Source organism: Oncorhynchus mykiss, chromosome 10 (assembly GCF_013265735.2).
Source record: "Oncorhynchus mykiss isolate Arlee chromosome 10, USDA_OmykA_1.1, whole genome shotgun sequence".
Classification (NCBI taxonomy): domain Eukaryota; kingdom Metazoa; phylum Chordata; class Actinopteri; order Salmoniformes; family Salmonidae; genus Oncorhynchus; species Oncorhynchus mykiss.
This window is the reverse complement of record NC_048574.1, coordinates 33859184-33872007: the sequence shown is the minus strand read 5'-3', so window position 1 is coordinate 33872007 and position 12824 is coordinate 33859184. Positions and strand designations below refer to the sequence as shown.

The window sequence follows — 12824 nt, the reverse complement described above, 5'->3', positions numbered from 1 at the left end:
CCTCACTGTTTCTGGTAATCATAGCGAAACCATTTCTTTTTTAATTTTTCGTTCACCTTTTACACCTGTTGTTTTGGGCCATCCCTGGCTAGTTTGTCATAATCCTTCCATTAATTGGTCTAGTAATTCTATCCTCTCCTGGAACGTCTCTTGTCATGTGAAATGTTTAATGTCTGCTATCCCTCCTGTTTCCTCTGTCTCCTCTTCTCAGGAGGAGCCTGGTGATTTGACAGGGGTGCCGGAGGAATATCACGATCTGCGCACGGTGTTCAGTCGGTCCAGGGCCACCTCTCTTCCTCCACACCGGTCGTATGATTGTAGTATTGATCTCCTTCCGGGAACCACTCCCCCCCGGGGTAGACTATACTCTCTGTCGGCTCCCGAACGTAAGGCTCTCGAAGATTATTTGTCTGTAGCTCTTGCCGCCGGTACCATAGTCCCCTCCTCCTCTCCCGCCGGAGCGGGGTTTTTTTTTGTTAAGAAGAAGGACGGGTCCCTGCGCCCCTGCATAGATTATCGAGGGCTGAATGACATAACAGTGAAGAATCGTTATCCGCTTCCTCTTATGTCTTCAGCCTTCGAGATCCTGCAGGGAGCCAGGTTTTTCACTAAGTTGGACCTTCGTAACGCTTACCATCTCGTGCGCATCAGGGAGGGGGACGAGTGGAAGACGGCGTTTAACACTCCGTTAGGGCACTTTGAATACCGGGTTCTTCCTTTCGGCCTCGCTAACGCTCCAGCTGTCTTTCAGGCATTAGTCAATGATGTCCTGAGAGACATGCTGAACATCTTTGTTTTCGTTTACCTTGACGATATCCTGATTTTTTCACCGTCACTCCAGATTCATGTTCAGCACGTTCGACGTGTCCTCCAGCGCCTTTTAGAGAATTGTCTTTTTGTGAAGGCTGAGAAGTGCTCTTTTCATGCCTCCTCCGTCACATTTCTCGGTTCTGTTATTTCCGCTGAAGGCATTAAGATGGATCCCGCTAAGGTCCAAGCTGTCATTGATTGGCCCGTCCCTAAGTCACGCGTCGAGCTGCAGCGCTTTCTCGGCTTCGCGAACATCTATCGTCGTTTCATCCGTAATTTCGGTCAGGTGGCAGCTCCTCTCACAGCCCTTACTTCTGTCAAGACGTGCTTTAAGTGGTCCGTTTCCGCCCAGGGAGCTTTTGATCTCCTCAAGAATCGTTTTACATCCGCACCTATCCTTGTTACACCTGACGTCACTAGACAGTTCGTTGTCGAGGTTGACGCGTCAGAGGTGGGCGTGGGAGCCATTCTTTCTCAGCGCTCCCTCTCTGACGACAAGGTCCACCCTTGCGCGTATTTTTCTCATCGCCTGTCGCCGTCGGAACGTAACTATGATGTGGGAAACCGCGAACTGCTCGCCATCCGGTTAGCCCTAGGCGAATGGCGACAGTGGTTGGAGGGGGCGACCGTTCCTTTTGTCGTTTGGACTGACCATAGGAACCTTGAGTACATCCGTTCTGCCAAACGACTTAATGCGCGTCAGGCGCGCTGGACGCTGTTTTTCGCTCGTTTCGAGTTTGTGATTTCTTATCGTCCGGGCTCTAAGAACACCAAGCCTGATGCTTTATCTCGTCTCTTCAGTTCTTCAGTAGCCTCCACTGACCCCGAGGGGATTCTCCCTGAGGGGCGTGTTGTCGGGTTGACTGTCTGGGGAATTGAGAGGCAGGTAAAGCAAGCACTCACTCAAACTCCGTCGCCGCGCGCTTGTCCTAGGAACCTTCTTTTCGTTCCCGTTCCTACTCGTCTGGCCGTTCTTCAGTGGGCTCACTCTGCCAAGTTAGCCGGCCACCCTGGCGTTCGGGGTACGCTTGCTTCCATTCGCCAGCGTTTTTGGTGGCCCACCCGGGAGCATGACACGCGTCGCTTCGTGGCTGCTTGTGCGGTCTGCGCGCAGACTAAGTCCGGTAACTCTCCTCCTGCCGGCCGTCTCAGGCCGCTTCCCATTCCCTCTCGACCGTGGTCTCACATCGCCTTAGATTTTGTCACCGGACTGCCTTCGTCAGCGGGGAAGACTGTTATTCTTACGGTTGTCGACAGGTTCTCTAAGGCGGCTCATTTTATTCCCCTTGCTAAGCTTCCTTCTGCTAAAGAGACGGCACAAATCATCATCGAGAATGTTTTCAGAATTCATGGCCTTCCGTCAGACGTCGTTTCGGACAGAGGTCCGCAATTCACGTCTCAATTTTGGAGGGAGTTTTGCCGTTTGATTGGGGCTTCCGTCAGTCTCTCTTCCGGCTTTCACCCCCAGTCTAACGGTCAAGCAGAACGGGCCAATCAGACTATTGGTCGCATCTTACGCAGTCTTTCTTTTCGCAACCCTGCGTCTTGGTCAGAACAGCTCCCCTGGGCAGAATACGCCCACAACTCGCTTCCTTCGTCTGCGACCGGGCTATCTCCTTTTCAGAGTAGCCTCGGGTACCAGCCTCCGCTGTTCTCATCTCAGTTCGCCGAGTCCAGCGTCCCCTCCGCTCAGGCTTTTGTCCAACGTTGCGAGCGCACCTGGAAGAGGGTCAGGTCTGCACTTTGCCGTTATAGGGCGCAGACTGTGAGAGCTGCTAATAAGCGTAGAACTAAGAGTCCTAGATATTGTCGCGGTCAGAGAGTTTGGCTCTCCACTCAGAACCTTCCCCTTAAGACCGCTTCTCGCAAGTTGACCCCGCGGTTTATTGGTCCGTTCCGTATTTCTCAGATCATTAATCCTGTCGCAGTGCGACTTCTTCTTCCGCGATATCTTCGTCGCGTCCACCCGGTCTTCCATGTCTCCTGTGTCAAGCCCGTTCTTCGCGCCCCCGCTCGTCTTCCCCCCCCCCCCCCCCATCCTTGTCGAGGGCGCACCCATCTACAGGGTCCGCAGGATTTTGGACATGCGTCCTCGGGGCCGTGGTCATCAGTACCTAGTAGATTGGGAGGGGTACGGTCCTGAGGAGAGGAGTTGGGTTCCCTCTCGGGACGTGCTGGACCGTGCGCTGATCGATGATTTCCTCCGTTGCCGCCAGGTTTCCTCCTCGAGTGCGCCAGGAGGCGCTCGGTGAGTGGGGGGGTACTGTCATGTATTGTCATGTTGTGTCTTGTTTCTGTCCTTTCTCTTCACCCTGTCTCCCTCTGCTGGTCGTTTTAGGTTACCTTTTCTCCCCCTCTTTCCCCCAGCTGTTCCTTGTCTCCTCCTAACTACCTCGTCACCCCTTTTCCCACCTGTTCCCTTTTTCCCTCTGATTAGTCCTCTATATCTCTCTCTGTTTTTGTTTCTGTCTTTGTCGGATTCTTGTTTGTGTTATTCATGCCTGAACCAGACTATCGTCATGTTTGCTGCAACCTTGTCCTGTCCTGTCGGAATCTGCCGGTCCATCTGAGCCTACCTATGTTTTGTTATTAAAGAAGCTCTGTTTACGTTAATTCGCTTTTGGGTCCTCATTCACGCACCGTAACAATTTGGGATGAGTCGGACTGCAGGAAGTGAAGGAATAGCAGACAACAGGTGCTCAGCATATATATGAACTCCTTCAAAACAGTTGGAAAAGCATTTCTCATGAAGCTGGTTGAGAGAATGCCAAGAGTGTGCAAAGCTGTCATCAAGGTAAAGGGTGGCTACTTTGAAAAATCTCAAATATAAAATATATTTTGATTTGTTGAACACTTTTTTGATTACTACGTAATTCCATATGTGTTATTTCATAGTTTTGATGTCTTCACTATTATTATACAATGTAGAAAATAAGAAAAATAAGAAAAACCTTGAATGAGTAGGTGTCCAAACTTTTGACTGGTACGCAGACAAACAAGCTCTAGCCTCAATTTTCTACAGTTTACTTTTTTTCACCTGAAGAGGGCAGTGTTTCTATTGGGAAAATCTACAGTAAGAACGTATAGTACAGTATAATGCGGTATGCATGTGGGAGCAGCAGACTGAAAGTGAGGAACGCTTGGAAGGATCCCGCTTTTGATTAGTTGTCAAATAAAACTGCTTTCATTTCACTTGAAGCACAAGAATATGGTACAGCGTATGTCATCTAGGTTGGATAACTACATTGCAACGTAAGAAATAATGTCACATCTAATTGTAGAGATAACGTAAGATTGGGAACCATGTCTGAAGAGGCTGAAAACATCAAATCAAATGTGTGTGTGTGTGTGTGTGTGTGTGTGTGTGTGTGTGTGTGTGTGTGTGTGTGTGTGTGTGTGTGAGGGGATGGAACTGGCTCTAGAGGGGGGTGATGGGCACAACTCCCCACCATGTCACTACCAATCAAATCCCAGTGGTTAGACTGGGAGACATACAATGATGGGAGATGGAGGGAAGGAGGGAGGAGAGATAGATACAGACAGACAGGGGAGGGGAAATCATATTGCATCAGAAATGAAATAGAGTTAAATATTACACACACAAAGACAGAGAGAGAAATACAGAAAGGGAAGACTGAGCAAAATAGGAAGCAGAAGAGGAGGAGGAGAGGAAGCCAGACATACAGAAAAGCAGCCTAGGGAGGGGGAGAAGAGAGAGAAGGGAAGAAAAGGGAGAGAGATAGACTGGTAGCCCATCCCTCCCCCAGCCCTCTTTTCCACATGGCAGCCTCTGCCTGCTTATAGAGTTCAGAGCCTAATGGAGGGGAGCTAAGTCCATGGCCACTCAGCGGATAAACGTCTGTGTTTCTCAGAGAGAAATAGAGCGATGGAGACCGGCGACACTGCATGGATGCTTTTGTGGGATGTGTTCAGGCAGAATGACACAGGGCCGTGGTGGTGGTGGCACAACACTGGTGGCCTCTGTCACAGAGCACAGTGACTTCAGTCAACTTAACCTTCAGCCATTTAACCTCTTGAAGCTAGGGGGCACTATTTTTATGTTTGGAGAAATAAAGTCCCAAAGTAAATGGCCTATTTCTCAGGACCAGATGCTAGAATATGCATACAATTGACAGATTATGATAGAAAACACTCTAAAGTTTCCAAAACTGTCAGAATTTTGTCTGTGAGTTAAACAGAACTGATATTGCAGGCTAAAACCTGAGGAAAATCCAATCAGGAAGTGCCCCTGTTTTTGAAACCTCTCTGTTGTTATGCATCCCTATTGCCCATTTAAAGGGATATCGACCAGATTCCTTTTTCTATGGCTTCCCTAAGGTATCAACAGCCTTTAGACATAGTTTCAGGCTTTTATTTTGAAGAATGAGCGTGAACGACCACATTGCGTAAGTGGATAGGCGGAGGCTCTCATAGTGAGTTGTGCGCAAAAGAGAAAGGCCATTTTTACTCCCGGTCCTAGTGACAAGCCAACTGTCCCGGTTGATATATTATCAAATAGATATTTGAAAAACACCCTGAGGATTGATTATAAAAAACGTTTGACATTTGTCTGTGGACATTATGGATATAATTTGGAATTTTTGTCTGCGTTGTCGTGACCGCTCTTTCCGGTGGATTCCTGGGCATAACGCACCAAACTAACGGAGGTATTTGGATATAAAAAATATCTTTATAGGAACATTTGTTGTCAAACTGGGAGTCTCGTGAGTGAAAACATCTGAAGTTCATCAAAAGGTAAACGATTAATTTGATTGCTTTTCTGATTTTCGTGACCAAGTTACCTGATGCTAAGTGTACTTATTGTTTTGTCGAGCGATCGATAAACTTACAAACGCTTGTATTGCTTTCGCTGTAAAGCATAATTTCTATATCTGAGACGACAGGTGGATTAACAAAAGGCTCAAAAGGATGAATATTTTCTAGTAATATTATTTGACTGTGGCGCTATGCTATTCAGCGTTGCTGATGACAATTATACCGGATCCGAGATGGGTGGTTCAGAGAGGTTAACGTCACCCCCACCATGCAGCACTTTACTGGATCACCCCACTGTAAATACAGGGAAAGATGACCCGCTAACAACCGCGGTCCATCCATACAGTGCTGAAATGTGGATCTTTGACATCCCTATGTTGTGTCTTTGGCTATGCCGGATTAAGTGATATGACATGCTATTCTATAAAAGAATTTCTCCGTAATTAATATCACCTGATTGAGCGAATGATGTAAATGTAATTAACTAGAGAGTCGGGCACCACAAAATAATATTTATAGAGCTGTTATCTTCCGAATAAACTCTTAAAGACCTAGTAATATTTTACATCAATAGCAGTCAATATTAATCGTCATCTTAATTCAGTCTCATCTGAAAGTTGTAAATTCTTGGTTATCTACACAAACCCTGGCTAACAATTTGAATCAGCAGTACAAAATTGGGTTTGATTATTTATTTACTAAATACCCAACTAATCACACAGAATTACACATACACATAATTAAATCATAACTTGATTACAAATTACGTCATAAAGGAAAACGTCCCTTGCGGGCGGAACAGATAAGACAGCTTGTTACACAAAGGAAAAGGGCTGGGTTTGAGTGAAAGAGCGGGAAGACTGAGGGACACAGGGAGAAGCTGTGCTATCGTAAATACAGTATCTGATGCATTCTAAATTACCGCCCATTTGGAAAAGGAAAATGCAATAAATATTTACTCTGAGCTGCGCTTCGGTAGGTTGGTGGTAGATGGAAGGCCGTGTTGCCCAACCGAGTCCTTTGAAGAATGTCTCTGGTTGTCAATTGGATACGTTGTAGTAACGTCGTTGGGTGATAGACGGGATACTCTGTCTGTTCCTTCCTAACCCTCGTCGCATCTGCTGTTGCTAACTCAACGGCTAGGAGGTATCACTTCTGTAGTGAATAAGAGTTCAAAGTTCATACCATTCGCAACCAAAGCTCACGCTGATGTTGGCTTCGTTCTGTAGTTATTATCTGAACCATTCTGACATAGGACCGTCGTCCTACATCCTCGGAACAGGAGGTTATATTGTCATCAAGGGCTTATATAGGAAAGGGAGAGGAGGGCATGTTTGAAAGGTTTTATAGCCCATGTCCCTTCACAGAGGCGGGCCACTGATTGAGCGGAGCCCTGTCTTATGAAAACCCAATTCTCACATTTTAGAAGCTAAAATCACATTTCATCCCATCACGAATAATTTCATATTCAAACATTTAAATTGAACAACAATTCCATGTGAATCCGATAACTCTGATGTGTAGACTTTCCACTGTAGAGTTTATCTCATCTTATCATTGATGAGAATGTCTCAGATGACAACCGAACTGACATCATATTCATTAAGTACCACCGCATTTGTTCAATTGGTCGCATTTCCAGAATATAGTTAATTTTCCCCCACCTTCTGATGTTCCCAGAATCTCTATGTTAACCAAGGGTTTTGCAAATGCAACCTCAGTAGGGTAGAGAGAGGAAAAAGGTGGAAAGAGGTATTTATGACTGTCATAAACCTACCTCCCAGGCCAACGTCATGACACCTATAACACTTTATTCCAACACAGAGACACTCACTCCAGCACAGAACAGTAACATTACTCAACAAATAGACTTCACAAAATGACTGCTATGAATGTCTCTAATGGGGGCCAACATGTAGCCTACTGCTTCCCCATGGGTCTCTCTGTTGAAGTTGCAGTACATGATCATTTCAAGAAGAGAGGTCTTACTTTTAACTCTGAGCTTTAAAAAAATGGACATTGTAGAACACAGACATTCCAGGATAAAGAGGGGGTCTTCCATTTGACACTGAGATCCATGTATAAAGCCATGAAACATGGGGGTCTTCAGTGACTTACTTTTGACGTTGAGGTACATGGACTTGCTGACGTCAGCTCCCACGTCATTGCTGACCTTACACAAGTAGTAGCCGCTGTCCTCCTCCAGCACGTGTTTGATTAGCAGAGAGCCGTTGACCAGCACCTGGATACGGAAGCCTGAGTTCAGGGCTATAGGCTGGAACTGGGGAACCCCCGCACCTGGGGACGGAGAGAGAGAAAGGGAGGGGTGGATGGAGGGAGGGAGAGGAGGAAGGGGAGGTGTAAGATGTTTTAATAACACCCTTTGCATTGTTTATGATCAAATTAAGAGAAATTGCTACATAATGGATGGATGTTTTGCATCAACAAACAGAGTACATTTCCTTTTACTCTGTTATCGTAATGTGAGAAGCTGTTGCTTTCCTTTCTCTTACTGTTGGTTTAGACTTACAGTACAGTGCTGCACTTTCACCATTCAACCTCAAGGCTGTGGACACTGTGTTTGCTGTGTTGGCTAAACGAATGATCTATAATAAAAAAAGCTTTCCGTAGAACACACAATGTTGTGTTTACGCAATTCAGCAAGATAGTCAGAAGAGTAGAAATGGAAGATGCACAGTTACAAAATAACTCTGTTCTCCTCAATCATGAACCCAGTGTGTAAACAGATCATCATAGTGGTCAGAAGCAGGAAGAGTAGCTTCTAAATAATGCTGGAATGTGTTCAGCAGGGTACACTGTACTGTAGCAAAACGTTTTGCAATGGAAAATGAACATGTGTGTTCTAATTGGACAGATTCAGGCAGTACCACACCATTTCACTCCATGTCAAGACATTTACTCTCTACTAAACACCACCCTTGTACACTGAGAGTACAAAAACATTAGGAACACCTGCTCTTTCCATGACAGACTGGCCAGGTGAATCCAGGTGAAAACTATGACCCCTTATTGATGTCACTTGTTCAGTCCACTTCAATCAGTGCAGGTGAAGGGGAGGAGACAGGTTAAAGCAGGATTTTTAAGCCTTGAGACAATTCAAACATGGATTGTGTATGTGTGCCGTTCAGAGAGTGAATGGCACATATTGACCCTTTTTTTTGTATTTTTTTTTAGGGGGTAGATCATCTTTAATATTGCAGATAGATTGTAGCTTTCATCAATCGAACATCTCTGGAGAGACCTGAAAATAGCTGTACAGCGATGCTCCCCATCTAAACTGACAGAGCTTAAGAGAATATGCAGAGAAGAATGGGAGAAACTCCCCAAATACAGGTGCGCCAAGCTTGTAGCGTCAAACCCAAGAAGACTCGACGATGAAATCACTGCCAAAGGTGCTTCAACAAAGTACTGAGTAAAGGGTCTAGGTATTGTTATGTAAATGTGATATTTCAAACATTTTTATGATACATTTGCAAGAATTTCTAAAAACCTGTTTGTGCTTTGTCATTACGGGGTATTGTGTGTAGATTAAGGAGAGAAAAAAAAATATTTAATCTATTTTAGAATAAGGCTGTAACGTAACAAAATGTGGAAAATGTCAAGGGGTTTGAAAACTTTCAGAATGAACTGTATTTTTGTTAGCTGCATGTCTGACATAACTCCACTAATGCTAAACTCAGCAACAAAAAAAGAAACGTCCCTTTTTCAGGACCCTGTCTTTCACTGATCTTCATTGTAAAGGGTTAAAACACTGTTTCCCATGTTTGTTCATTGATCCATAAACAATTAATGAACATGCACCTGTGGAACGGTCGTTAAGACACTAACAGCTTACAGACAACTTACAGTAGGCAATTAAGGTCACAGTTATGAAAATTGTAGAAAGAGGCCTTTCTACTGACTGAAAAACACCAAAAGAAAGATGCCCAGGGTCCCTGCTCATCTGCGTGAACATGCCTTAGGCATGCTGCAAGGAGGCATAAGGACTGCAGATGTGGCCAGGGCAATAAATTGAAATCTCCGTACTGTGAGACGCCTAAGACAGCGCTACAGGGAGACAGGAAGGACAGCTGATCGTCCTCGCAGTGCCAGACCACGTGTAACAACACCTGCACAGGATCGGTACATCCGAACATCACACCTGCAGGACAGGTACAGGATGGAAACAACAACTGCCCGAGTTACGCCAGGAACGCACAATGCCTCCATCAGTGCTCAGACTGTCCGCAATAGACTGAGAGAGTGTGGACTGAGGGCATGTAGGTTCTCACCAGACATCACCGGCAACAACGTCGCCTATGGGCACAAACCCACCGCTGCTGGACCAGACAGGACTGGCAAAAAGTGCTCTTCACTGACAAGTCGCAGTTTTGTCTCACCAGGGGTGATGGTCGGATTCGCATTCATCGAGTGTTTCACCGCGGCCTGTACTCTTAAGCGGGACGAGGTGGATGGTCCGTCATGGTCTGAGACGGTGTGTCACAGCATCATCGGACTGAGCTTGTTGTCATTGCAGGCAATCTCAACGCTGTGTGTTACAAGGAAGACATCCTCCTCCCTCATGTGGTACCCTTCCTGCAGGTTCATCCTGGCATGACCCTTCAGCATGACAATGCCACCAGCCATACTGCTCATTCTGTGCGTGATTTCCTTCAAGACAGGAATGTCAGTATTCTGCCATGGCCAGCGAAGAGCCGAAATTCAATCCCATTGAGCACGTCTGGGATCTGTTGGATTGGAGGGTGAGTGCTAGGGCCATTCGCCCCAGAAATGTCCGGGAACTTGCAGGTGCCTTGGAGGAAGAGTGGGGACACATCTCACAGCAAGAACTGGCAAATCTGGTGCAGTCCATGAGGAGGAGATGCACTGCAGTATTTAATGCAACTGATGGCCACACCAGATACTGACTGTTACTTTGATTATGAACCCCCCTTTGATCAGGGAGACATTATTCAATTTATGTTAGCCACATGTCTGTGGAAGTTGTTCAGCTTATGTCTCAGTTGTTGAATCTTGTTATGTTCATACAAATATTTACACATTGTGGTAAACCGTGGGGTGTTGGATTGAGCATGCAGAGATTGACACAGAGACAGGGAGGTTTTAGTCTGCAAAAACAACTTTACTAAGACAGAAAATAAACATAACAAAGAAAATCACTTAGGTTTGGCTCGGTCCGTCTTCTCTACTGTGGCTTGGTGTCGGTCTCTCCCAGTTCTCTCTCGCGGTGTGCCACCGTGCTTCTTTTATTTGGCCTCCACGGCTGGTTGGCACTTTTCTCTAATTACCTTCACTTAGAGCTGTTCATGTCAGGGTGCCCAGCTCCCGTATTCCCAGCAGAGGGAGCCATCATCGCCTCACGTACCTCCCCTCTATTACCATCCCCTGGGATAGACCTCCTGGGATACCACAACATGTTAAGTTTGCTGAAAATAAACGCAGTTAACAGTGAGAGGATGTTTCTTTTTTTGCTGAGTTTACTTAAGATATAATTTGCAAAGATTCTATTAAATTCTATAACATTTCTAAAAAGAATGTTCTTTTAATCAATTACTATATTTGAGTTTAACCTCTCTGGTACAAGACGCTAGCGTCCCACCTCGACAACAGCCAGTGAAATTGCAGGGCGCCAAATTCAAAACAACAGAAATCCCATAATTAAAATTCCTCAAACATACAAGTATTATCCACCATTTTAAAGACAGACTTCTTGTAAATCCAACCACAGTTTCCGATTACAAAAAGACTTTACTGCGAAAGCACACCATGCGATTATGTTAGGTCAACACCTAGTCACAGAAAACCATACAGCCATTTTTCCAGCCAAAGAGAGGAGTCACAAAAAGCAGAAATAGAGATAAAAATGTATCACTAACCTTTGATGATCTTCATCACATTGCACTCATAGGACTTCATGTTACACAATACATGTATGTTTTGTTCGATAAAGCTCATATTTACTGTATATCCAAAAATCTCAGTTTACATTGGCGCGTTATGGTCAGAAATGCATTGCCTCAAACAAACATCCGGTGAAAGTGCAGAGAGCCACATCAAATTACAAAAATACTCATCATAAACATTGATAAACGATACAAGTGTTAAACATACGAATAAAGATAGACTTCTCCTTAATGCAACCGCTGTCTGATTTCAAAAAGGCTTTACGGAGAAAGCACACTGCAATTATGTTAGGTCGGCACCTAGCCACAGAAACCCATACAGCCATTTCCCCGCCAAGGAGAGTGTCACAAAAGTCAGAAATAGCATTAAAATGAATCACCTACCTTTGATGATCTTCATCTGGTGGCACTCCCAGGTCTTCATGTTAGACAATAAATGTTTGTTTTGTTCGATAAGATTTTAAGAGCAAAAGCCTGAAACAAGACTGGCCACATGTAGAGGAAGCCATATAACTCGTGAACTTGGTCCTAAGTCTTTGTATGATGGATAGGCTTTCAATGGAAAAACAGCCTTTCAAAATAATAGTACTTCCTGGTTGGATTTTCCTCGGGTTTTCGCCTGCCATATCAGTTCTGTTATACTCACAGACATTATTGTAACAGTTTTGGAAACTTTAGAGTGTTTTCTATCCAAATATACTAATTATATGCATATCCCATCTTCTGTGCCTGAGTATCAGGCAGTTTAATTTGGGCACACTTTTCATCCAAAATTCTGAATGCTGCCCCCCCTACCCTAGTGATGTTAACCACAATTTATGTTGTATTATTTGTTCTTTCTCTTATGGTGGATTCAACTGAAATTGCAACCTTTCTATGGCTTGTTTAAAATATTAATATTTTGGAGATGATTTCATTTTCAAATAACCGAAAGTGAGAGGTTGTAATCTGAATAAAGGGAAAGGGCTATTCTTGAACATGAGGTGAGACAGTTTTACTAATCTGCTATAGAACCAGTTTTAAGTAGAACTTCTGTATGACTGACGCCTTTAGTGAGAGGTTTAATGCTTTAATATTTAATGATTTCTGCCCTCGGAATACATATTCATTATTTAAATAGGACCGTTTAATTATGTCTGGCTTGCTGTTCTAAATACAATTGAATATGTTTTCCTCATATAATTGAAAAAAACTGGCAAGACCATAAGCTAATATGTAAACTGGGATGTGACTAAATAGTTAATCAGGGTGATTTTCCCACAAATATATATTTACCTTTCCATGGTAGCAAGATCTTATCTACTTTTGCTAACT

At 44.5% G+C, this 12824-nt stretch overlaps 1 protein-coding gene across 3 annotated transcripts in view; it reads right to left on the bottom strand.

Annotated features, from left to right (window-relative positions):
- The window catches only part of dscama (Down syndrome cell adhesion molecule a), a 183152-nt gene that overhangs the window by 41409 nt on the left and 128919 nt on the right, over positions 1-12824 (bottom strand). For all 3 annotated transcript variants that reach the window (XM_036990095.1, XM_036990092.1, XM_036990093.1), the window contains exon 11: positions 7705-7884. In XM_036990095.1, the coding sequence (XP_036845990.1) occupies positions 7705-7884 (180 nt within the window). The remainder of the gene's footprint in view (positions 1-7704; positions 7885-12824) is intronic.